The sequence below is a fragment of the Rhinolophus hipposideros genome (assembly GCF_964194185.1).
Source record: "Rhinolophus hipposideros genome assembly, chromosome: 20".
Taxonomy (NCBI): Eukaryota; Metazoa; Chordata; class Mammalia; order Chiroptera; family Rhinolophidae; genus Rhinolophus; species Rhinolophus hipposideros.
In genome coordinates this window covers 27,426,060-27,453,784 of record NC_138066.1, presented here as the reverse complement: position 1 = coordinate 27,453,784, position 27,725 = coordinate 27,426,060, and the positions used below count along the sequence as shown (strand labels likewise).

The window sequence follows — 27,725 nt, the reverse complement described above, 5'->3', positions numbered from 1 at the left end:
CCGCAAAGCATCCCTTCTTTCCCTTACTATGCCCAACTCTTTCAGCCCTCAGTCTCTCTCCCTGAATGCCCTTCTGTGTGAGATGAAATCCCAGTCAATCCTCAAAACCCAGACCAAACGTAACCTTCCCTTACCCCATCTCCCAACTTTGTTGGTCCTTGGAACTTCAGCAACACTCTGTTGTTCACCTGCCTGCTATAGAGAGCGTCACATCTTCCTGTAATTGCCTGTATCCTTATCCACCTGCCTGCTGGCCTGTGAGTCTGAGGGCAAAGATGATGTCTTTTTTGTGTTTACATCCCTGTCACCCAGCACGGTGCCTTCCAATCTTAAAGATGCCCAAAAAGGTATCGACTCTTGTGTGGAAATGTGAATACATGAAGGTGTTTTGAAACTGGAAAGTCTCGTTAAAATGTAGTAATTATTATCGTTGAAAGTGAAGAACCTGAACAATAAGGAGAATTTGGTATCAGAGTTTTTCGGTTGAAAGAATGGGTCTCACAACCCTTTTAAATCTAGATGCTATATGTTTTTCCAGGACCCTGCAGGGAAGTGGGTAGGTGCACCAGGGGGTGCACTTAGGATTACAAGGCATAACACCCCACCATTCATTGTGGGACAGGGCTGGTCCATGGAACTGTACCTTCATCAATGGCTATTGAAGATTCAGAAGGACTGCTTCTCAGACTTTCTCAAAATCAAAACTTATAAACCTGTGTACCTCTATGATTCCTTCTCTGCAGCTACTGTTTTCCTCACCTTTCAGTACATGCTTCAATGTCATTTAACCATGAGGGAAAGAGCCTCTGGATTTTGAGCCCAGACAGACCTGGGGTGGAAACCTGACCCTCCCATTCATTCCCAGTGTGTGGCTGTGGACAGCGCACTCAGTCTTGCAGAGCCTGTGACCTCACTTCTAAAAATGAGGAAAAATGCCTAACAGCGTTGTTGTGAAAATCAAATGAGAAAAATGTGGAAGAAGGTACTGCAAGCTAAAAATGTTATGAAATTGTAAGATGTTATTCCCGTGATGCAGAGAGGAGTACTAGCCACAGTCTTGCCTTCCTTTGTTACTTCTTCCCCGTTTCTCTCTCACTGGGATTCCCTGCAGAGGAACCATGGTATGAATGTCCATCTGACTGGGCCTGGGTCTGCTTTGGCATAGAGCGTTTGCCCCAATCCCTAATAAGGCTGATCTACTTTCTTCTCCGCAAAGGGAGAACATTCATGGGGGAAATAACACTTTCAGCAGCCCCCGCCCCTGTGGTAACAGAGCATTTCTTTGATCTCTTGCCACTATCTGAGTGTTGTTTTGAAAGTTACTTAAGGATGAAAGCATCCCCCCAAAAACCTACTGTCAAGGGGATTTCAGCTCACCTCAAATCCAACCAACTCTGAGGTTTTGCATGTGTAAAATCGAGATGGCGACAGCTACATAAATATTAAATGAGCAATGAGATGTCAATGTTTTTATTACTGTTTGCAATTGAACTTGGAGTAAAGCTGAGACCAGTTACATACACCTGGAGAGAGAGCATGGTTTTTGATATGACCACGATATTTGATTTGGAAATTTTTAAGTATACAGTGTTGCTAATGGCTCTTAGTTTAAAAAAAGAAAAAGAAAAAGTAGTTGAACTCCAGTATTTACCGTTTCCTATGAGAAGTTGAGATGCCAAATACTTGGGTTTACATTTTTTAAAAATGTCTCACAAATGCTTCAGGGAACAGGAAAAGCTGTCTCTTGGTGATTAACAGGAAGTCGGGTCGTTTCCTCCTCCCCGCAAAGGCTGAAGATAATGCCCACCCTGAGCTGGTATCCCATCTCACATGGGCCGGTCACTAACATCTCTTGGTCTGCCTGGCGACAGCTTTACCCCTCTCCAGTTTCTCTCCCACAAGTTACAAGAGTGATCTTTCTAAAATGCAGATCTGACCATATCATAGCCTGATCTTTGAAGAGCTCCAAAGTGCCTTTAAAATAATGTTGATACTTGTTCGCACGACACCCAGCTCCTGCCTCCTTGTTAAATCTCATCTGTGACTAAAGTCACACTTCCATCCCACCTCACCTTTTCTCCTGTCCCCATAATCGCCTTGCAGTTCCCTGACCACACCATGAGTCTGTCCCTTTGCATAAGCAGCAGCAGCCTCTGTCTGGAATGCCTTTGACGGCTCTCTCCCCTTGGCAGACCTACCCATCCTTCAGTGCTCTGCCAAGAGCCGGCTTGTCCAGAAAGCAATCCGTAACCACCTTCTCCCCAGACAGTTCAGGGCGCCCCGACTCGGAGCCTGCCTCTATCATAGCACTCAGCATATTGCATTATAACCTTGTATTAACTTGTCTCTCTCCCTCATTAGACTGTAATTGTCTTGAGGGCTCCTTCAGGCTTTATTCAGATTTGTATCCCAGCACTTAACAGCATCTGGTCCCTAGTGGTCATAAGTGAAAAGTCTGATAAATCAATCAGCTAATCAGCCCTAGATTTACATTTGGATTTGATTTTTTATTCCAAATGTACCAGCAGTTATCTGGGGGTTGGATATTGAACCAATAGATACAAAATTCAATAAATTCAACTATATTGATTGAGAACCTATTATGTGTATTTCCCTCCAATAAGGCCCTGTAATTCTTTTTCTTACTGTCTATGGGCCAAGTACTTTACTCCTAAGATTTAAATATTGCCAAAGACTTTCCTGCTCTACCTTGTTACCTTAGAAGACATAAAAGACTTCAAAATCTGAAGAGCTCCTTTCCTCCATCCTTCCCGTAGTGGGTGACCTCTTTTGAATGTTTGCAAAATAGCAGCCTGATCCTTCCTTTTTCATGTGAATTGACAAAGTCTTCTTAATGAAATGAATTACTGTATTCATTCACTTAAGTCATCTTTATTGGACACCTACTATGTGCCAATTACTCCCATGGATCAAGATAAAAGGCATGAGTTAATCTCCCAGTTTAAACAGATGAGCTGGAAAATATTCAGCATTATACATTGTAGATACAAATGTGTTTTGTGAATGTTGTAAATATAGAGACCTCACATATAAGTAGAAATGTAGATACTGAAGGCAACAAACAAAATAGAGATAACTACAGTACTGTCCCAAGAAAAATAATCAGGCCCTTTCGTTAGCGCCAGCTGGGATATACATTGTACACCGTGATGTGTAACCTTTTATGGGGACCTGGGGAAAAAATACATATATGTTGTTTACATATATATATATATATATGTATGAGGGCTTTCTTGGATCACCTGAAGCCCTTTTGGGGTTCCTGGACCCCAGGTAGAGAACCCCCCGTATGAGCATATTGAGGTTTGTGCTCTCACACCAGTCTGTCTGATCATCCCCACAGAAGCAGGAGCTGAGCGTGGGAGCAGAAGACAGGGTTCTTTGTCTCCCTGGGAATCTCTGGAAGGCTTCTTCGTGCCTTGACGGGAAAATCTGAAGATTGAATTTTTCAGGATCAATAAGGCACCTTGTTGAGTAATTTACAATAGAATGTGAAAGCAAATACAGAAGGGACGCACCCCAAATAGCACATTCCCCTTGGTGAGACACAGAGAGGAGAGAACTATGGCTGGCTGCTCCCAAGGTGGTCTGACCCTTCCTTCCTTCCTCCCTTCCTTCTTCCCTTCCTTCCTCCCTTCCCTTCTTTCTTAACTATGTTTGTATGTATATTCTCCCACAAAGTCCTTTGGATCCTGGGGAACCACTCCTGCTTTGGAGCTGGGTTTTTTTCCCAGGTCGTCCATCCTATCTCTCATCTCCGCTTAAGTGTCTTTAGCTGGAGGAGAAACAGGTGGGGAAAAAATAGATCAGAGCCTTATTCAGGACTGGGAAGGGCTCAGAGTGGGCTCTTGTGGGGGAGAAGAAGGAAGACTTGGCACCAGTGAGATTACGTAACATGAACCAGGCAAAATTTATGGGCTAGCAATTTACACAAGTCTTCTGTGAGTGTTTACATTGCTGTACAGATACATAAAATTATTATTGTTTTAATCAGTCCCTATCTTGGCCACCACAGCCCCACGTAGCTGACATGAAAATACAGAAGACCTTCGTGAGACTCATCGACCCCAGCATCAGTACAATCCCGTTCTGCTTGGGGGGTCACTGCCCCCAACCCTCTTTCTCTCCCTTTTGAAATCACAACAATGAAATCACAGAATTGGAGACAGCTCTGGTCCTCAGGGAAAGGGGGCAGAGGTGCCAACCAGGAGCCTCTCTGTTAGGTTCCTTCAGTAGAAATCAAATATTGTAAATACTTTCTACGAGCTTTTCTACAGTTGGAGCTTTCTCTAGCTTAAAAGACCTCACATAGCTACTAGTCCGTTTATCGCTTTCTCCCCATAGGGGCTTGGGAGGCAGACAAAACAGAAAGGGGTCCAAATCCAGATTCCGCCTTGATAAACTGCGTGGCCTCAGGCTAGTTATTTAAAAGTTTTTGAGTCTCAGTTCCCTCATCTATAAAATCAGGAAAATATTACCTACTCTATGGGATTGTTATGAGGATGAAGCGAATTATATAGAAGCAAAGCACAGTGCCCCAATAAATATTAACAGATATTTTCTTAGTGTCCTCCAAAGATCACGAATCATCAGCTTCCTATAAACCATTATCTGTGTTTTTTTAATTCAGGATTTTCTTTTTACCTTTTATTTTTTATAATACTTTACATATGCTGTATGTTGAAGGGTAATCTAAACCTTTTTTAAAAAAAAATTGAAGCAATTTTCTTAGGAAAAACTGCCAACCGCTCACCCTTTGCCAGTCGTTCTTTCACTTTCTCAGAAAACACCTGGCTTAACTGCATGAACTAGAAAACCCCTTTGCTGGGGCACTTGGGGTGCCCATAACCACTGTTCTCTGAGGGACGTGCTGAATCCATGGCCCCTCCTCAAGATGTGCTCTCACACAATGGAGTGTAGCTGAGGTGAAACAGATGCTGTGCGTGTTACTATCTCCTGGGGTCCAGCAAACAATCAGTGTCCCCGGAGGAAGAGGAAGTGACTGGCAGTATATTAATTCAGCAGCTATTTTTGGAACTGTCCCACCATGCGAGGCGTGATGTTGGCCAACTCTGGGGGCTGCAGACTAGAGTCAGACTCAGTGTCTGCCCTGAAGAGTTTATGGGGAAGATAAAATGCTCATTAATACAGATTTTTTTGGATGCCCACAATGTGCAGGTCCTCTTTGAGGCCCTGGGAATGCAGTGGAGAAAACAACAGACAAGCTCACATTTTCTTCGATAAACTAATAAATAAACAAGACAATTTCAGATAATGATAAATGCTGAAAATAAAACAATAGGGTAATGTAGTAGAGCAAGAGGAAGGATGAGCTTGGTAGAAATAACTTGGTAAGCCAGAGAAACAGAAAGTGCAGATTAAGCAAAATGTGTAGACTACTAGGATGGGAGGTTGCAAAGATGGAAGCCAGATCGTGTCTCCTTGTAAACCAGAGGTCTACAAACTCCTTCTATAAAGGCACAGATAGGAAATATTTTAGACTTTCTGGGCCATATGGCCTCTATTGCAACTGTTCTGTTCTGCCATTGAGACAATATATAAAAGAATGAGTGGGGTTGTATTCCAGTAAAATTTATTTATGGACACTGAAATTTGAAATTCATATAATTTTCACGTTACAAAATATTTTGATTTTTTTTTCAACGTAGAAACCGTTCTTAGCACACATAAGCTGTACATAAACAGGGGGTAGGCTGGATTTAGGCTGCACGTCTGAGTTTGCCAACCCTTTTCGTAGACTACATTAAGGAATTTGGAGGTTTCAGCGAAGGAAAGCATTGTGATAGCTTTTATGCTTTGAAGAGATTGTTCTGGCTTCAGTAGATTGGTGGGGGTATGAACAAAGTCAGAGAGACTCGTTCAGCTCTGAAACTATTGTGGGAATACCTAGGTGAAACAAAAATTGAAAGTACGACTTCTGGCTCTTCTTCAAAGTCAAAATGACCGTGAAAGGTAAATGTTTTGAATTGATTCACGACGGGGAGGCAGCCACGACAGTACAACTCTAGACACTCACGAAAGAGGACTTCTAGAACTGCTTCAGAAAGTGGCAAGAACGATGGGATCAGTGTGTTTGAAGCAAGGGGGAGTATTTTGACGGGGATTCATGGCAATGTGTCTTTTACTGTAACAATTTTTTTTTATTTAAACATTTGCCATATTGTTTGATCACACGTCGTATACTGTAGCATATGCTAGCTGTTAAGGAATATATATACAGTCACTGTCCTTGTAGAGCTTATAGGTTTAAAGAGATAATTCACTGATAGGTAATTATTGTGCTACAAAGGAACAGTATTTGGTGCTCCAATAGATATGACAGAGACTTCATATTCTCCTGGGATCAGCGAAAACTTATGTGCAGAAGTGACATTCACATGGATTGCTGAGGGAAAAGGAAGGGATAATTAATGGAACGAAAGGAAGAAGGAGAAATAGCATTTCTGGAAAAATGTACAGTATGTGAGAGCAGAAGGAGCCTGACCTGTTCAAGGTCTAAAAACCAGAGAGAGAAAGAGAACAAGTGGGCACAATGAAGCTGACGCTGGAAGACGGAAAAGGCCCAGATCATTCTGGGCCTGGGAGACCCGGATAAGGATCGAGGGTTGAGGATTTTATCCCAGGCTCAATAAGAAGCTATAGGGGAGTGTGGCATTTCATTTCCAGTTCTACCACTTTTTACACTGGTAGAATTACTGACTTAGCCTATCTTGCAGGAATAGTGTGAGAAACAAATGGGGAAATTATCTGTAAAGGACCTGGTCGATTTCTATTGTTAGTTTTCATTCCCTGGAGCACAGGTAGTAGTAGGAAACAAGGCTCCGAAATTAGGTTAAATAACCAGCTAAGGAGTCTTGATTTTGTAGATCACAGGGAGCAAAATGGAACTATGAGGATCGTCCCCCACCTATTAATGTTCACATATAAGGCAGACCCACTCAATCTGAGCTGCTCCTTCATACTTCTACAAGTGAGAGTAGGCTGGGTGGCCAAAGAGCAATATGGCATGGGTCCTGTCCTCAAGGAGTCTCATTCGTTCAAGTTATATGGAGGAAAATTGTACGTTAAAAATGGGTGTAGTAGGAGAATGAAAGAAAAGCCAAATAGTTAGAGTGCCTTTCTCTGAATGAAGGCTTGTCATCTGGCTGGAAAGTTGGACTGTTTTTGTGATTGCCCCTGTGACTGGTTATGTTAATTCTATTAGGACCCAACAGGATTCAGAAAGCTGTGAATTGGCCACATATCTTGGCCCTTGTGTAGATAAATCAGACAGCTGTTCTTGTGCTTCCCTGCTTGGTATCCTTTAGAAATGTAAAATAGCTTCCAGAACTCTCTCCCTGTGGGCAAGAAGGGCATCAGTCTGCTGGAAACAAAACAAAACAAAAATCTCAGCATCCCAGGAAGCTTTGCCAGGAGAAGAGCTCTTACCCCACGGAAGAGGTGTCAGATGCTGCTTATTCTTGTGGTGGGGCCAGAGTTCCAGCCTTCAGATCTCTAATTGTCGCTCTGCCTGAGTCCCTGCTATTGTTCAGCTTTACCCATTGCAGCTTTTAGAAAGCATGTTCTTCTCTCGTGAACAAAAAAATATTATCTGGACAGTTTCTCTTAAAAAGTAGTCTAAAGCAAGTGAAAATCCATCTGGACATATTATTACTCAAGGATATGGCAGTGTTCCAAGGAAAGAGAATAATTAAGAAGTTTGTCTGAATTAATGACTGAAGTCCCTCTTTTCAGCCCACAGTGTCCTAAAAGTGCCCGTTCATAAAGCCCAGATAATCATGGAATAAAATATAATAACAGTGTATAATAATAAAATATAGTAAAGGATGTAATCATAACCAAGCCCCGATAATCCTGTGTGGGCGTGGGGCTCTCTCAGACCATCAGGAGCGCGTGCCATATGTACAGTCAACACTCAGGGTTCTATAGCAGCCCCTGACTCTGCCGCCTTTGCTGTACTCAAGTCCGCAGATGCCCACCCCGCAGGCTGTGTGCTGTGCCAGGTTCTGGGCCAGCCCTGGCTTAGGCAGAAAGAACTGACTGATGCAAGGAGCCTGGGCACCTGTGCTACCGAGTGCCTGGGGCCTGGCCACTGGGCAGACCTCCCAGATGCTGAGGGCTTGCTAACTGATTCCCTCACTGTGCTGTTCCTGCCTCCTAAAGGGGTTCATATACCTCCTTCTCGTGTCCTGAAAAATCTACACTGCTGGTCAGGATACACCCACCCTTGGAGTCCACCTGAGCAGTCACCAAGCATTGATCCAGGGGTGTGGTGGTAATGTTTAACAAGTGGCTCCCTGGGGAACAAAAGACCTGTATATATGTGTACACACACACACACACACACACACACACACACACACACACACACTTCTTTTCTAAATTTTCCTCATAGAAAGGATATATAGCACACAATTTACAATAGTTATAAAATACATAATACTCCTTTTTTTTTATAAATTCCTTATAGCCTATCAATTCTCTCAAAACGCTTTTGTTTATTTTTATAAAACTCTTGACTCTGTAGCCAACCAATAGCTGCAAATAATGGATGAGAGTAGTCCCCACGTAAGTGTTGTTTGATATTTTCATTTACTTTAAGAAAGTAAAACAAAAATGAAACAACAAAGACTTATGTTGGAACTTCACTCATTTGTCAGTGACATTCTTTGTTGAACCAAGTAATAGTTTTTTGAGTCCTAGAAGACTGTTTCCTCAATTTTCGGTTCTATTCACAACGTAACGGCCGCAGAAACTTCTAACTTTAATCTGCATTATTGACATTTTCTCCATCACTTTCTTAAGTCTAGACCAGGGGTCAGCAAATTTCTCCTGTAAAGAGTCAGCTAGTAAATACATTAGGCTTTGTGGGCTATATATAGTCTCTGTCACATATTCTTTGCTGTGTGTGTGTGTGTGTGTGTGTGTGTATTTTTAATAATCCTTTAACAATGTAAAAACTAAAACCATCCTTAGTTCATGGGCCATACAAAACCAGATCTTAGGCCAGATTTGGCTTATGGAACTGTAGTTTGCCAATGCCTGGTCTAGCCAGTCCACACAATGAAAAGTCAAGCCCCCGTTTATAGTATTTGCTGATTTCTATGGTGTAAATATACCCACCATGGCCAATTTCAAGCTCCTAACACGGCATCACTAAATATATTGGGAAGAGATGTGCAGTAGGAGACCATTATATACTATTTCCGCCGTATAGATACAATAGGTATCAATAATGTCAAGAGCATAATTAATAATAAAATGCAGTAAAAATAGGGAGTGATGAGTTTTGAGTGTTTACTGTCTTTTTCTTTAATATAGTTGATTTATTTTTAAGTTTATACAACTTAGTTTTTAATGATGGCTGTGTTAACCATCAACTTGCAAAATTCCTGAAATTTTAACATTCAGCTCTTGCAAACCACATGGGTCAACTCCAGCATCCTGTCACATTTATCTCATCTAAATGTAGACCGGGGCCCAGCTCTGACTTTCTCCATCTCCCTGTTGGTGCTGCCCCTAAAAGCCACCCTGTCATACCACCTGGTCTCAGGTGTGACATAAGAAGTGGATTTTGTAGTCTACTTTGTGATAAGTCTGGTACCTTCCCAACTCTTAGTTTAATGTTCTAGGAAAACCAGTAGGTAAATCTACTCAGGAAAGATGTCCTATAAATGTTTTTTTAAAAAGTGATTTCTATATGACCTGGGGCTTGGGGATTACTTATGCTTCCAGAATCTCCACCAGTGCAGATTACTCAGACTTTCTCATCCCCAAACTGCACATTACTGAAGGAAGTTTTGTTTGAAGGCTTTCCTGGTGAAGTGACCAGATAAGCACATGAGCGGTGAAGCTCCATGAATCTCATTGGAGACATTAGGCTGGCAACAACTGGGCCTCTGGAGACTGGTATTCATTCAACAGACATTTTATGCTAGGCTTGGAAAGAGAGAAAGCACTATTAGTAGCAGTGAGAATCATAAAAATGATCAGACATTTCACTTAGAAAGCCAACGGGATCAAGAGAAAGAAAAATTTTCGGAAAGAGCCATACAGGGTGAACTATTAGGAGGGAAATAAAGAAGCAAGGGATGAGACTCTGAAGCTGACTTTTTCTGTGGTTACTTGTATGCTTATATACTGTTCACAAACCTGACTATTTAGACATCCCTGCTTCCTGTCTGTATCTATGTGTCACCCTATCATATGGCAGGCAAAACTAAAACGGTATACAGTGTATGCAGATAGGCACTTAGTCTTTGTGTGGATAGCAGAACCTGACAACAAATAAATGAATACAACCTTCCAGTTCTAACTTTGCTTTTAATATTCTAGAAGTAGTGGGTGCAGGAAGGCTCTACTAGTGTCCAAAAAAAAAAAAAAAAAGAAATTTAAAAAGCCTTTTGCTCTTAATTTAAATCATTGTTTTTCTAGGGAAATTTAATTTGGGAAAAAAAATGTTTTTCTAATTAACTAGAAGACTGTGTGCTATGCAAACAATAAAGATTCTTGTTTGAATGTAATGCATGCCCCTGCTCCTAGGACTACCAAGGGAATTGAAAATAAAAAATGCAAGCGGCTCCGACCTCGTGTTTTGCCAGAGCTCAACAGAATTCCCAGATCCAGAGTTTTCACGTCAGTTCCCAATTTAAAACCCACAAGTGTCGAGCGGGTTCATGCTTCAGCAAGACACATCTTCTCATCTCTAGAAAGGACTGTATTTGATCCCTCTCTGGGTTTCTCGGCACGTCCCTCTCTCCCTCTTTCTTCCTCTTGTGCTATGGTTGGCCCGAAAGGTTAGAAACTGCACAATTAGATGGATCAGGGGAAGATTTCCTAATGCACTGCTGCTGGGCTGGGCAGTCTAGCCAAATTCCGTTCATTAGCTAAGGCGCCGGGGTGAGTGTGGCTAGTAAGAATGCTGTTTTGGTTCCATAGAAGTGCTGATAGGGAATAGGAAATAAACTTTTATTTTTTTGGTTCCTGAGGAGACAGTACAGGCAAGTGAAGAGTTGGGGACGCTGGGAATCTGGAAGCCAGGAGTTAGTCTCCATCTCCACCACTTACTGGGCAGCCCAAAAAAAGTCTGTTCTCTTTTGACTATATTTTTTTTCTATTCTGACACTGTTTTCTTATTCTTTATGTACTAGCTTCAGCTTTGCGTCTGACTTAGGTTTTAACGTTCCAAAGTCAAGAATCAAGCATTCAATTCGCCCCCATTTACTGAGCCATCTATACTGGGCGAGGTGCTATGATAGGAGCTTTGGAAACTGGTATTGATCCGACATGGTCCTTGCCTAAGAGCATATAAACTTTACAGAGTCTTAAAAAATAAATATAAAGCAAGTGCAATGTAAAAGATGTTAAAATTGCTATGGGAAAATTGGCAAAGGAGCTTCTCTTGGAAACCCAGAGAAAGCTACAGATGAGAAAGGACCTTGAACCAGGCCTGTTTGCATGAAAAGGAAGAAGGTTTGAGAACAGAAAACGGTGTACCAAAAGAGAAAACAGCATGAGCAATGGATCTGAGGTCAGGTGACTGGTGAGACTGGAGTGGAGGGTTTGGGTGGGGGCTCGGCAAGAGGCCAGAGGGTACGTTTTACAGTGTGCTCTCGTGGGGTGTACACAAGATAAAACAACTCTGGGCTTTGAGGCATCAGACTTTAGGGTTAACCTGGACAGTAGCATGTTTAGGTTGTGGTTATTGTTTTAATTGAGTAGACATTGTTGCAATGCTATTTCTTTCTGCCTTCTGCATAATCTTCACCTCTCCTAAAGCTAGTCTGAAACTTGGAAGTGTTACCAGTTAAAGCAGGGTGTATTAAATCACACAGTCCCAACATGAGGCTGGGAACTTACCTGCACTTTAGACTAAGTTGTGTGCTTGTGTGTCCTCACACTTCCGGTCATTAATTTTCTATCTTACTCACTGATGCGGTGACATTTTTCCTCACGTTATAGGCTTCAGGTGACAAAGTCAGACTTTCAGGAGTTCTTTTTCTTCTTATGCTTTCAGCCTTTGGTTTAGATGGCTGCCATCAGGAAAATGGTGGTGTTGAAGTAGAACTTTCCTGCCCCAATGACTACATTTCTAAAGCTTAGTATAAAATGGAATATTTGTTAAAGTCACAAAGAGCCACATTTAAAATATTCATAGTTATTTGATATAAATATAGTGAATCACAGTTTGAGCCAGAGCCAAATTTTCAGAAATACTAACACCTACGTTTTGTCTGGTACCTTTCTTGCCCATGTTCAACTGCTATGAGCCATTGCATGATTAAACCCTGCTTGTGTTTCCCAGCCCTAAGTAGAAACAGTTGCCCTGATCTTTATCTTAAAATTATAAGTCTTATATAGTTTTAAACTTCATATACATGGCTCCAGCCCTTCAGGGATTTAGAGTAGGCTTAAATGTGATTTTCTCATGGCTTTAATATTAAGTCTTTAAACTATCTACATATAACTTTCCAGAGAGACCATGCTAACTTGCCTTCTTAGAATTCCCAGTTGGCTCTCAAAGTGATTGCTGCTCACTCTGTTTCCCTCTCTATTTCTTTACATGGCCAGAAGCTCCTTTTTATATGTCAAAAGAGTCTACCAACCCAGGGAAGTACACAGAGGGGAAAAAACTACTTATGGCCCCCAAATAGATTGGCCATTCCAACAAGGAGAATTTTTTTTCCTTCTATGTGAATCTTCTCTTTCCCTAGTCCCTTCCCCCTTTGAAATCCAGATGGGTTACAAGATCTAATTTGATTTAAATGCTTAAAACATTCTATTAACTCCCAAAGCAGGACCACACCTCCTGACAAACCTGCTTCTGTGTTTTTTGTTTTGGTTTTCAAGAAGCCAGGCCCTCTTTTCCACCTGAAACATGCCTTGTAAAACATATTTCAACAGAACATGAACAGCTTTGACTCAAAAATAAATTGTTTCTTCACAAATTTTAAAGATTGTATCTTTGAGCAACTTTTCATTCATCACTTGCCAAATAATCTGGTATTGTCGCCACTAACCCCTAGCTCTTCCTTTTGGGACGTCACCCTGAATCCTTAGCCTGGAACCAGAAGCTCTTCATTCTCTTCCTTGAGCTTGGAGCCTAACCCACATCAGTCACTCATGCGAGTCTTGGTGGAACCAATGATATTTTTGTTTCCAGAACTTGCCTATATTCTTTGCTCTTTCTAGATGTCTTTGCAAATTTGCTACTGATTTTCATTTTACGTTGTTTGTGATAATTCCCTCAATGATTGCTTTTTTTCTTTAGCTAGACTCGTATGCAACATTATTCTCTGATTACAAATCCTCTCCAATTTTACTTTCTGAGACTTGACTTCTTCAAGAACTAGTAGCTCATCATAAGCAGAACAAAACATTTTGGAAAGCGATTCTTTACATATGTAACATGTATATTAAATATATGTGTGTGTGTGTATGTGTGTATATATTTCAGAAAATGTATATATAAGGAGGTATAGACCTGATTTGAGAGTTAACATATAACCTTTATCTTTTGATTCTAACTGGATTTTACCATACGCCTGAGCATCAAAGGGTGGGAGACTAGAGAAGATTCACGTGGAAGAACGGTATCTCCATGTTGGAAAAACCAGTCTACTCTGTGTGTGTAAGAGAAAGAGACACATACAATAAAGCATAATATGCATGAAATAAATCTTGTTGTTAGATGACTAAAGGGCTGTGGGAGCACAGAAACAGGTATGTTTAATTATTCCTGAAGAATTTAGAGTTGGCTTTGCTAGGTCTTAAAGGATTAGTAAGGCTTCACCAAGCAAAGGTTGGAAGATGAGCAGAAGACACAGAGGCAGAAAAGCACACATGGCAATCAGGTAACAGGGATGTTTATAACAAGGACGTTGCTTTGGCAAATGGCAGAAGATAAGGATAGCAGAGTAAAGCTGGGACCAGATTATAAAGGTCCTTGAATGCATTGTTAAGATTTCATTGTATTTTGAAAGCACTGTGAAAAAATTTTAAGTGGAGAAATGAAATCATTAGATCCACATTTTTAAACTACAGTTCAGACTGTAGTAAGATTGTATATAAGGATGAAATGAACAGAAAAATCAGTTAGGAGGGTTGATCACTTGACCTGTCAGGCCTATAAAAAGTTGACTGTAGAGTTGATGCTCCCAATTATAAAGACCTGCTCTAGGGTAATTTCAGGGTTGGGGGAGAGGGAAACTTATGGGAGACATGTTGGAAGTAGAACCAACTGGGTTTAGTAATTGACTGAGTGTAAGAAATTGGGGGAAGAGAGGAGGCAAGGATGTGCTGGGATTTGGGTTGGGTTATTGGATCTGTGGCAATGCCGGGAGCTGACAACTGAGAAAATAAGAAGAGAAACATATTTTGGCAAGGAGAGGTACTTAGGGGATACTCAAGTAGAGTAGAGGTTTACAGGAGGAAGTCAGAGCTCCAAAAAGAGCTTACACCCATAATTACAATTCAAAGAGCCATAGTTGGAGGTGTAAACATGGATAAGTCACTACCTAGAGCAAGCATGTGGAGTGAAAAAAGAGCCAGTCCCCCAATGAGCATCACATCGAAGGAAGAAAGAAAGGAGGAAACAGGTAGAGTCTGGAAAGAGAGTCGAGAGGTAGGAGAAGCACAAGCGAGGGTACAGCTAAAAACAAGGGGAAAGGAGGAAAGCCACAGTGGTAAAGTATCCTGAGAAGAGACTGTTGAAGATGATCAGAGCACTGGGAATTTCAGGAAGCGACTTTGAGAGAGTGAGGAGAGAAAGTGGGGTTCCCAGGAGAATAACAAAGCGAGGCAGAGAGATTGAGTGACTCTAGGGGAGCAGCAGGATTGAGGGCTGGCGTGACTTCATTTTGCAGTATTTCAGTGTCCTAGAGAATATAATTTAAACATAAGGCCTATAGTTTGTCATCATGAGGTTGAGAAACACGCACGCCTTGTCTTTCAATGTGTCTTAAGCTCCTGCCTCACTTAGGATTGCCTTAAAGCTCACCATGTGTCAACTGTCACTTAAGACTTTTTACCGATGATGCAACATTTGGCTTTCCTAATCATGGTGTTTTCAACCAATGGAAAATGTTATGAAAGAATATTGTCCCACAGGAAGATGGGGTGTTAGAATTGGGGTGTTAGATTTAACCGTGAATGAACACCCACCTTGGGGATGTCAAGTGTGGAGGGAGCCTTAAAGAGGTCAGCCACAAATCCCAAATCCTCGGGCTGAAGAGAAGTCAGTGAAAAGGCCTGGGAGATGACATCAGGAAGGAGAAGGGGGGCCGGGGATCAGCCAACGAGACACGAAAAGAACAGAATGTTTCCAGAAGGAGAAGGTGTCAAATTATGCAGAAGAAAATGAAAGGAGGCTTCTTTATTTGAGATGAGAAGTTCACTCGGACCGGGAAGTGGCACTTGCAGTAGAATGGTGAGGCAGAAACCAGACTTGGGGAATGAATAGAAGGTAATGTCCTGATGAACTCTTCAGTTCTCATGTGCAATAAATAACTTATCTTCTGTATACAATGCACTTCTGCGTATAATGTACCTGAGCGTGTGTATATACATATACATATAGGTGTGTGCGTACATATCCAGAGGGTGCCAAAGAGATGTACACATTTTCAGAAAGGAAAAAACTATTAAAATTGTAAACTCAATATATACTGATAGCAAAAGATGAATACAAGTCACGTTTGACTTCTGCAATTACAAGAGGTGCTCAAAGTGGTTACCATCAGCGTCCAGACACTTCTGATTACGGGGAACGACTGCTTGAGCAACGTTGACCAAAGTGTCCACTTGTATACATTTTTTTGGCACCCCCAGTATGCCAAAGTATGTGTGTACATATATATAGTTAAGATATATTAATCACTGTTGAATAATTACTATTTTTCCACTCTTGTTTTAAAATATAGTTGTGAACTTGGCAATTAACTTGTCATCTCAAGGAGAATGTTAGATGTGTTAATATAGGAACAAGATGGTAAACCTACTCTTTTTGAGAGATTATATGCTAGAATTCCTGTGATGCTTCTTGATAGATGACTCAATCTCACTCTCTTTCTCTTTCTTTCTCTCCCCCCATTTCCAGTGGGATGGAGCATATCCAGAGACTTCTGTCCTTTGGCTGGAGAAATCATCATGGAGAATCTGCAGACCCTGAGGTGCACAGTTACAGGACTCACAACGGTGAATGCGAAATCCTCCCCTTAGGTTGCCCATTCCCCTGAACAGGTTGTTTGTACTGGGATTCTGGGAGCAAATGCCTCCGCTGGAAGCAACAGCCAACACCCAGTCCTCTGGCAACAACTGCCACTCGTTAAGTGTGATATGTCTGGTATCCATAATCTGAACCCCACAAAGGAGTGAGCAGACAGCATGAACCACTTTGTAAGCTGCCGTGTTCTACGGAGATCAGAAAACGACTGGCCTCATGCAAGCCTTGAAAGCTGCTGCTTTCTGGATCACAGTCTAATCTTTGGGGGGATCAAAGGCTCTGAGAGATCCAATTTTGACTCTATGTCTGATGGTAAAAATAACAGCCTCATCTAACCCTCACCCCCACAGCCTGGTTGAGATCAGTCATCAATTGGAGTCACACAATTTCCTGAGAGAAATCCTTTTCCCTTGATTAAAAAAGAAAAAGAAAAAAAGAAACCTGTCTAAATCTGCTTTCACAAAAAAGAAACGATATGTAGTGGAGCTACCTTTCTCAGTAACCTGAACCAATTTAAACTGTGAATGAAAAACTGGAACAAACTGCTGATTTGTTTAACCAATATAAACTTAAACATCAGTTATCTATAGAACTATAAACATATAAAATACAAACCATGAAAACACCTCGCAAATTAGTTCGGACCGAAACAAACACCATAAATTTCCTCAAACAATTAAAGTGCAACAAAACCAGATCATCAAATCTTTTTTTTTTTTAATTAAAAAAAAAAGATTTGTGACTTTTATGTGATTAGGACTTACCTATGTGAGAGGTAGAAGAATTTTATTGTTGTTGTTTTTCTAAAAGGGTGGTCAATTAAAACAGTTGTATGTAAAGTATGATCCTGAAAACCCAACATTAAAAAGCCACCTTAGGTTGCATCTCTTCAAGTTTGAACCAGTTTATTCTAATAGAATTCCTGGTGGTTGGGTCACCACCACAGAATCTTGACTTTTAGTCCTAATCACATGTCTCGACCAGGGGCCAAAACTGTGGATTACCAGAACAAACAAACCCCTGAGTGGGTGGCCCCTAGAGATGCTATCGGTAGAAGACTGGTTCCCAACCCTATAGCTCACATGATGGGAGAGGGCCAGCAGAGAACCCTAGGGAATTTCCTTTGCTTAAAAGAAAAAGCGATATGGTGATAAAAATGGAAAACTCTCCGTAGAGAGTTTCTCTAATATTTGAACTAATTTTTATAGGGATTAAGTTTTTCCACTTGGTCGTCCAATGAGAACAACGCAGACACTGTCCTAATCACATAAAAGCCGAGAAGTAGATTTTCACTTCTCCAGAATCTCCATAACCTTGAGTACATAGAAACCCATTTTTAACATTAAAATTTTTTAACTTTATGATATGGTGAAGCCAATATTATTAAATCCTTAGCAAAGGCTCTACAAAGATTGCTCTTTTTTTTTTTTAACTTAAATTTTACAACTTTTGCAAGCAATGTTTTATCAAATGCTGGCTTCTAAAATGCCCTTTTGGGTTCACCGGCGGTGGGGTAGGGACCTCCTCCAAGCAAAAACAGAAAACCATACAAAATATTTTAAAAGATTATAAGCAAACAAAAATAACTCCTTAGTTCACAATTCCATAAGACATTAAGGAATATAAGCCATTATTTTAATAATGGTTTTAAAATTGAAATAACATCAAAGAATTATTTTTTTAAAAATTTGATTAGCTGAGTAAAGGATGTTTATTGCAGCATTATTTTTTTGTGGCATAAAGTATGGAAATAAACTAAATGTCCACACGTGAGGGATTGGGTAAATAAATGACTGTATTTGCCCAGAGTGAGCCACTAAAATAATGAAGCAGACCTTTAATCACTAATCTGAAAAGATGTTCATTATAACTTGTTAAGTTTTAAAGCAAATTGATTGGCTAAAAATGGTGATGGTGGTTTCCTCTGGGGAAGGGAAGATAAGGAGAAGGAGGTAAGGGTGAGAAATTGCTCCTTTTGGTAAATCTTGTAGAAATGTAGCTTTTAAAAATTGGTGTATAATTGTTTTGGAGGGGTCAGAAAAAGCACTTACGATATTCCATTTTGGAAAAAAAGAAACTAAGAGGGTGCCCCAAATATATTTATTACCGTATATAAAATTAATTATCAAGAAAAGCTGGAAAGCTAAAGAAGGGGTGGTAGGATAGTTCATTCCCAAAGGATAAATGAATTCATCAGACACGAAAATCTGCGTCTAGGATAAAGGTGATTAAATAAAATTTCTGATGCCTCATTCTCTCTATTTTGCTGCTTTGCAGGGACAACAGTATTTTGTTCAAGTCTCGGCTTATAACATGAAAGGATGGGGACCTGCTCAGACCACGACACCAGCATGTGCCTCTCCTTCTAGTAAGTAGGTGGTGGCTGTGAACTCTCTGTCCCTCAAGCCTGGCAACAGGCTCCAACTCCCACTCCATCCTTGGGCTGCTACTGTCATTCCCTCTCCCGACTGCTCAGGGCCCACTCAGAGTAGCATCCGGGCCACATAATGAATGACTCCTCTGCAGAAATGTTCCCCTGGGAGGCAGCTCAGTGGAATGATAGGAGAGAAAATTTGTAACCAGCAAGACCGAATTTGACACCCATTATACATTTTATTCGCTGTTTGGCTTTCAAAAGCTACTTAAACTCTCTGAGTCTCAATTCGGCACCTATAGAATGGGTCAGACTGTCCCCTTTTCTGCAGCTTCCACGGGAATGTAGTGAAATGACACAGACTGGCTGGCTCAGAGCACACACAGTCCATTTTAGCTCTTATGTCCCCTTCTGCACCAGAATCTAACAAATCTTACTTCGGTTCTGTTGGAAGAAAAGCTTTCTTACCAATGCGCACTCTGCGACACTCTGCCACAAATATAACCTATAATATTTGTAGTGGCAGCTGTAAAAAAAACAGCAAAAGCCTCTTCTGGTTATTTGAAGATCAATAATTTAAGCCCCGGTATATGTGGTAACTCTATTAACCAGAAAATTTAATTAACCAGAAAAAAAACTCCAGACATACCATGTGATAGATTTTCTTCATGATGAGCCTATTGCTCTGAAGTGTATTGTAATTTGTTTTAGATCTTCACTAATGTGATAGTTTAACATGGTATAACATGCTTCTTGTGAGAATGCCAACTGCTGCAGGCTTTGTAGAAGGAACACAATTTGCCATATGTATCAGCTGCCATAAAAACATTCATTTCTTTCTATCCCATAATTACACATCTAGGACTCTAAGCTAAGGAACCAGATGTAGACAAACTATGTACAAATATGTGCAGTGCAGCAACATATTGATACAGTGAAATATCTACATAGGGTGGAGGAGAGAACAAATATCCAATATTAAACTTAACGGTTAAAGAAAGCGTGACATAGTATCCATGCCACAGAACAAAATGTAACCACTAAAAATCGTGTTTTTAAAAAAACATTCATTGTGTAGAAGAAATTCTTACAATATAAGCTTTATGGGAAAAAATAATAACAATTCTTTTTTTATGTAACATTTAAACTGTGAGCTTAACCATAATTAGGTAGACATGTCTGCTTATAACTATCCAAATTTAATAGTGAATATTTGGGTTATGAGATATAGGCTCTTCAGTTTCCTTTTTCATCTATGTATCTATTTTTCAAGTATTCTAACAACCCTTTACCCAGGACCAACCACGAATCAGGTGGTGCATTTAGGGCTTTCGCATACCGTGTCTCACTTCGTCCTCACAACAGTCATTCATCACTGTTCCCGGCTTGTGAATAAGTGTCATCAATTGCATCACTATCACCATCAGAGCTAACATTTGTGAGACTCATTATATGCTGCATGTTCATCTAAGAACTCTTCATGGATTAACTCCTTTAACAAACCTATTGAGGTGATTTTTATTATTTGACCCATTTTACTGACAAGGGAACTACTAACATAGAGGCACATAGGTACATAGAGACCAACATCATCAAGTTCGCAAGCCGTGAAGTCAGTTCCACATCCTCCCCCCCTCCTCTGATAATAGTAAATGGGGGTTAGGAGAGGATGTTGCCCGAGGTCACAGATCTGATATGTGGCTGACCCAGGATTCAAGCCTGAACTGCTTAGGACCCTGCTGTGGTACCCAGTGCCCTGCTCTAAGGCAGACAGATAGACTCAGAGCTGGCCAGCCATTCCTCACTCCCACCTCGGGTGCATTCAATTGGCTAACCTAGGCCACACAGAGCCTTAGACCACTGGTACCAGGATCTCTAAGGCCCCTGCATCCCCTAACATTTGGTGGTTTAATTATTCCAGTCTTATTTGGACATCTTTCTTATTGAAGACTTGTCAGAAACACAAACTGGGAATATTGCAAAACCAATCTCATTCCCAGGGAGAAAAAAAGAGTACACATGTACGAGGTCTGTGACAATTAAGTTCGCGGACTTGTTGCAATGATGTTGTTAACCTTTTTTGATATCAGAGGGATTATTCATTATGAATTTGTACCAACTGGACAAACAGTTAACCAGGTTTACTATTTGGAAGTGCTGAAAACACTGTGTGAAAAAGTTAGATGACCTGAACTTTTTGCCAACAATTCGTGGCTCTTGCATCACGACAATGCACCAGCTCACACGGCACTGTCTGTGAGGGAGTTTTTAGCCAGTAAACAAATAACTGTATTGGAACACCCACCCTACACACCTGATCTGGCCCCCGGTGACTTCTTTCTTTACCCAAAGATAAAGGAAATAGTGAAAGGAAGACATTTTGATGACATTCAGGACATCAAGGGTAATACGACGACAGCTCTCATGGCTATTCCAGAAAAAGAGTTCCAGAATTTCTTTGAAGGGCGGACTAGGCGCTGGAGTGCATATCTTCCCAAGGGGAGGACTTCAAAGGTGACCGTAGTGATATTCAGCAATGAGCTATGTAGCACTTTTTCTAGGATGAGTTCAGGAACTTAATTGTCCCACCTCATATTACTGGAGATGGAGAGATAGAAAGGACAGAAAAGCAAAACAATGCTAGTGTCAACTGACCTGAATGTAGGGCCCTGGGAAACCCACTCCAAACCCACACCCCATGCAAATTCTGATCTGCATATGGATGCATTTCCTTATAAACATCAGATGTGCCCTTTCCGTAAACTTCCAATTCTATTCACTCTCCCTCCCCGCCCATTTGACGAGTTCTCTCCAGAATGACAAGAACCATTGTCCAAGACTGGGGAGAGTCCCTCATTACTTGGTAATTGACATAGTAAATGGTGTCGCTTTCTAAACCAGCGCAGTGGATGAGTAGAGAGATCTGGCAAAGAACTGGAATACAAACATGCTGTTACAATCGCTGCAGACATGCCATATCACTTGGAAAGAACAATATAAAAACACTCTGGTTCTGTTTATAAACAGAGTATGACATTGTGATGTAACACTTATCAGTATTCAAATATTTACTAGAAGACAATGTATTCTAACATGACAGAGTAATTGGAAATTGGGTCATATGTTCCAGTAGGCTATAAAACTTTTTTTTTAATATTTTTACAAAAGGCCTTAATGTGTTTTTATAGACTTATGTTATATGGTAGGGTACATAATAAGAGAAAAGGACCCAGACAGGCTTGTCTGAGTTACGATCAGGAAAGCCCTGATATCGCCAGTGAATGTGAGCTCTGCATTGTGTTGCAATTGAAATGTCTCATTACCAGAACAGTGAACTGTATTATGTGGCACAATCTGCTCTTTTCCTACCACACTAAGTTTATTCCTGTCAGGTTCCTGATTTCTTAATATATTTTCAATTTTCTCCCTCATCCCTAAAGTCTCCTATTTTATGTAGTCGTCGGAACCTTCCAAACATCTATGAGAAAAACTCATTCTTTCCAAAAACCTTGGCATCGTATCCAGTGTTCACTGGGGCTGCAATTTCGCATTAGCAATTTTCTAATGTATCATAAAGTCATCAACTCGAGCTGGCCTCTGATGTAATAGGGCTCAGCTGACTGAGCCAGGTCCATTTCATCTCCCCTTGCATTGATGGTAGTATTAACACTCATTAGACTGTATTAGCATGTTCGGGGCCAGGTAGTAATTCAGCCACCCAGGAGTCTTACTCAAGCAAGCCACAGTGCTCATCTTATCATGAGTACGTCAGATGTATTTATCCAACTAGGGGAACAAACTTGTAATGGCCTTTGGGAATCTGTGAGAGCAATAGTCATTCTCATTGTGCCCAGACACCCGGGATGGTTGAGATAGTCCAAGGGCCACTTGTAGTTCGTTACCTCAAACATTTCCACGTTTCCCCATCAAAGCCCTTTCCTAGTCCCTTCTCCCTGATCACCACCGTGCCTGTCGTCACAATGCCTCACCAACATTCAGTGAGTGTCTCTCGTGGGCCCAGAACGGTGCTTCCCTTACAGTATTGCTTTGAAACCTGAAATAACCTAAAAAGAGATTCAGAAACTCACTTCGCAGAGGAGAGACCTGAGGCAAAGAGAAATTAAGTCACAGTTCCTGCCCACAAGGAACAGAGGCTACGGAAGGCACACATGCCAATTCCCTGTCTCCAGAGTTGACCACAGCTAAGCCACACCACACAGACGCCAACCAAGCTCTGACCCTCCTTCCCAAAGGAAAAAGACAAACATGTCCTGAGCACGATGCAGAGGGACATGGGACTGTTACAGCCCTGGCTATGGCACCGACAAGCTGAGTAAATAGAACTGGTTATCTCTGGGCCTGTCTTCTGAGGGAAAATGGAGAAGGGTACATGGGGGAGGGTGAGAAGGAGGAAGGATCAGAAAATCTCTGAGGCCTCCCTCTTCACGGGGAATCACCTGATAGGGTGAGAAATGATGTTCCCACACTCACTACTCAGGGAGTTAACTTTCCATCACTGAACCCCCTTCTTTTTAAGTCAGTGCTTACATAATGCCTTCCATGTAACGTTGTGCTGGAGACCGAATAGTCTTCTCATTTAATCCTCCCAAAATACTGCAAGGTAGATACTGTGCTCCGTTCTCATAGTACGGAGTCGAGGCGCCCATCAGTGTAAGTAACTTGCTTCACAGACACTGAGCAAGGACTCGCAGGAGCTAGGATTCGCACCCAGGCTGGTCTGACTCTTGAACCTGTGTTCTTAACTGCGCTGTACTCTTGGCCTTGGATGGACCCATGTGGAAGGCTTTCACCTGCCTTTACCTGTCATGGCATCTGCTTATGTTTCTAAACAAGGGAGACTCCGTTTTTTTAAAATAAGTCTGGGGGGAGGGAGTTTGAAACTCATTCCACTAGAATGTAAGCCTCCGATACACTGGTGAACTAACTGGCTTTTCTAGGAAAGAACGACTAGCATTTTTAGAGAAAGCGTTTCAACCAAGAAGCACTTTAAGTTGTTGGCTTTTGAAAGGTTCAGAGAGTAAAACTGGGGCAAAGAAAATAGAGGGAAGGAGGGATGGACTACGAAATGACTGACTGACCTGCTAAAAAAGAAATCCAGAGTTGGAGACAGCAGAATTACACTCTTGACATCGGTCCCATACGGGTTATTACTCTTGATATCATTATTGCCAAATGGAATGAAAATAGAAGGGGGAGAAAAATCTCAGTGGGTATTGCAATTTAAATTTGCCATGTAAGCTAATACTGTATATTTAGAGACTGAGCAGACAGGGTGGTTGGTGGCTAGAGTATGTGCAGGAGTCGCTGTGCCAGCTAACCAAAGCAGACATTCATTAGAGCAAAATGTAGATTTCCATTTCTTGGCATCTGACGTGGGCTCTTTCCTTGGAAAGAAATGTCAATTTGGCCAAAAGTGTGAAACCTACAATAAAAGCATTGGGACTGTGGATTTCATCTAGTCTGCACATTCCCACCCCTTTCTTTCCTACTGTGGAAACCCAGTTGAGACTTGGGGTGCTGAGTGGAGAGGTGGCAGGGGAACTGATTACGACCTAGGATGCTGAAAAGGAGGGTAAAGAGCTGGGGGAGGGGAAACTGGACTCCCAAATTCCTCTTTTTCTTTCGGTCTTTCAGTTACCATTTTCTCTTGCCCTGACACTGCCCGACACAAGAAATCAACCACAATTACTATTTTGCACAGGGCCCCGAACAATGGCAGCTTCCAAACCCTTGGCACCGCCTGCTTGCTGGGTGCTTACCCACAGAGTCTGTGGGTAGTATGAGCAAAACTCGGCTCCTGAGGCAGGGCAGGGACGAGGCCTCCCCTGCTTTAAAATTTCACTCTGTTTGTTTCTTTTGTTCAATAGACTGGAAAGACTATGATGACAGAGAGCCCAGACACAAGGGACAGAGCGAAGTTTTGGAAGGTCTGCTGCAGCAGGTCCGAGCCCTTCATCAGCATTATAGTTGCCGGGGTAAGGATAAAAATCTGCGCTGGGCCATCGGCTGAGGTCTCGGTGGCGCCGGTAATTTTAGCAGTTTCCTAACTGGGTCATACCTTCTCATTCATCAGGGAGAGAGAGATATTAATATTTGTACATCTGGAATCACTTTACAGCACTATCTTGCTTTAACCCTTCAGAAGAGACTTCCCTCTCCTTCCTCCCCATTCTCTCTGTCTCTCTCACCCTCTCTCTGTATGAACCGTTGGAAAACAAGCACAAGAAAAACAGCAGCTGCCATTCGTTCCCTTCCCAAAACTCCTCAGTGTGCTGGGTCTTTGTGATAGTCACCCTAAAACTTTTCAGCTCCAAGGAAAGTTCTGTGAACATCCCTGGGGAAGCTCAACCAATTATAACAGCAACAATAATATTAAACCTTCGTGCACATTTGTCAAAAAGTTTACGTGCAATTTCACAGCCAGTATCTCTTTTTTCATCATCCTCATTTTGGCAGTTATCACTGAGGCTCAGTGACTCGACCAGGGTCACATGTCAGGAAAAGACAGAATCAAGATACCAACCTTTTAGGTTTTCTGTCTCCAAGTCTAGTCTTCGTGCCATACCTCATTTGTGTTTCCCTTCCTTCCATCAGGACTGGGCGCTGGACTTTAATCTCACCCTGAATTTTACTCATCCCCTGTACTACTACTGCTCAAGAGAAGTAGAGCACACCTTCTTTAGACCTAGCCAACTACACCCAGAAAATCTCAGAAGCTTTTAAAAGCTACTATTCTGCTTGAGCCATTCCGATGAGACAGGGTCAGGTTTCCGATCTGTGTAATGATTCGTGGAACAAGCACTTAGTTTTCTTTGGAGAATTCAAGCGTCCATAAACTTCTCATTTCCCATGCTCGTCCACCCTCCAGATCACCATCTGTGCTGCAGCCTCTAGATTCAGGGCACTGCTGGCCCAGCAAGGTGAGACATCTGTAGTGGAAACGAAGAGATGCTGGCTGAGTTTTGACTAGGTGTAAAAGTATCATTCTTAGCATTAGCAAAAGGTTGTTCCCAATTACTATATAACTATGACAACAAAGCCCTATGGGAATTTTTGCTATAGCTGGAAATGAGGACAAACGTTTGCAAGGAAATAATGTTCTTCTAATGAGTGGTTCATGAGGAGATGTAAATATGCATGGAAGAAGCTTGCAAAGGAAATCCAAGTGGGGTTCCATTCCCAGATTACTAGGAAAACTTTACCTGGACCAGGCCCTTCAACATTCTACACAAACCAAGGTGCACTCAGTTCTCAGTTATCCAGGGTGCATTTAACCAGACCAGGCATTACCTAGAAGTACATTATTTTTATTATTAGTGGGGGGTTCTCCATCATCAGCACTTGACTGGTATGTCCCAGAATCAAAGTGTAATCATTGACTCCACTGTAATGAGCTTGGAGTACTCAACAAATACACAGCATATTCCAAATGCAGAAGTAATAATAAAACAACCCTTCTACCTAAGCCCTGCATGGGAGGTACCAAAACCCACATTCATTTTTGCATTTTGGCTACAGCTAATCTGCATGGTCAGTACTGGACAGGATATTCAATGGAGGTGTTGAGCTGCCTTTCTTGTTCATAAAAGGCCAATGCTCTGACATACGGAATGAATTATAAAGAAGCCAGTTGTGTTCACTATAGCAGTAACCTATAGGACTGAATTCCAACTATTACCTAATTTTTCAACTGCAAACATTAATTAAAACACTGCCTGCTATGTGTCAGGTGCTAGACATACCAGTTTGAGTAAACTATGCTCCAAGCACTTTAAAGGTAAAAACCTATGCATTCAAAATCCAGAAGACTAACAATTAATTGATCCAGAGCCCTGAACTCAGCAGACAGAACAGAAGCCGCGGTTCTTAGGATAGATGTGCGTTTAGACCTTGCGTCAGGCAGGATGGGCTGTATGATGCTGCAATAATCAAATGACCCCCATGCTGTGTGTCTACCACTGGCCAGCTGAGAGCTGCCCTTCTGAGCTGTCATCATCCTTTTTCTAGAAATATTTTCCAACACCCACAGGAAAGGGAAAAGAAACTCTTTAAGGTATTATATGGGGAAGACCTTATATGTCACTTACACTCAGAACTCATTGGCCCAAAATAGTCACATGGCCGCCACCAACCACAAAGGTTTCAAGTGCAATTCTACCAGGTACCCCAAATGGAGGAGACATGGGATATTTAATATTTGCATGAGCCCCTTTCCCAACTGGTAGTAACAGTTCTCATTTTCCCTTTTTATTTTGTAGTCTAATTTGTTTAAGCTTCATTTGTATTTAAGTTTTATTTGATTATACTCTGAAGCTAGACTACCTGGGTTCAAATCCAGGCTGGACACTTACTAGCTATGTGATCTTAAGCAAGTTGCCCACCTTCTCTACACCTCACTTTGCTCACCTGTAAAATGCAGATAAGAATTATATATACCTGTCAGGCATTATTTAAGGGTTGAATGGCTGAAAATACTTCAAAGGGCTTTTATTATTATTAAAAAAGCAATTTTTCCCATTCTCCATTTTCTGTTCCCCAAATGCTCATTCTCTCAGCCAGTTCTTTTGATATTTTATCCATATCTCTACATAACGTGTTTATGTTGCTAATTCTTTTTTCAATTTTAGCCATTATCTCACTAAGGAAGATAGATGATGATCTCTCTTTTATACCTCTCCACCCTCTTATATGCACATACATTTCCTGCCCCCTTATCCTTCTTATTGTAATTTTAGTAAAGTCAGTATTTGTTGCTTACATTATAATAATCATGTAAATTCTATTATTATTTTTCCTTTCTGGATAACTTACTTTTTGTCTTCCCTGTAGTTAATAATCATCTTCTGTTGTATTTTCTTATTTTTCTACGTGGTTATGACTAATCAATCCACAAGCTATTCTCTAATTTTATCGATTTTTTTCACAATACAATCAGATACATTAGTGTTGTTTCAACTGCATCTTCTTAAAGAAACCTCTCGTGGAGCCCTCTGACCTCTGCCAATCTAGACTGGTTACTGGCTCCCTGTGTCTGGTGCACAGCTGTCACTCTAGGATCTCCTTTCA

The 27,725-nt window shown here is 41.3% G+C and overlaps 1 protein-coding gene across 4 annotated transcripts in view; it reads left to right on the top strand.

Annotated features, from left to right (window-relative positions):
• ANKFN1 (ankyrin repeat and fibronectin type III domain containing 1) overlaps positions 1–27,725 on the top strand; it is a 377,306-nt gene that overhangs the window by 286,849 nt on the left and 62,732 nt on the right. For 3 of the 4 annotated variants that reach the window (XM_081027455.1, XM_081027452.1, XM_081027453.1), the window contains 3 exons: positions 16,139–16,236; positions 18,542–18,632; positions 24,527–24,634. In XM_081027455.1, coding sequence (XP_080883581.1) covers positions 16,139–16,236; positions 18,542–18,632; positions 24,527–24,634 — 297 coding nt within the window. The remainder of the gene's footprint in view (positions 1–16,138; positions 16,237–18,541; positions 18,633–24,526; positions 24,635–27,725) is intronic. The other variant, XM_081027454.1, reaches the window with a different exon arrangement.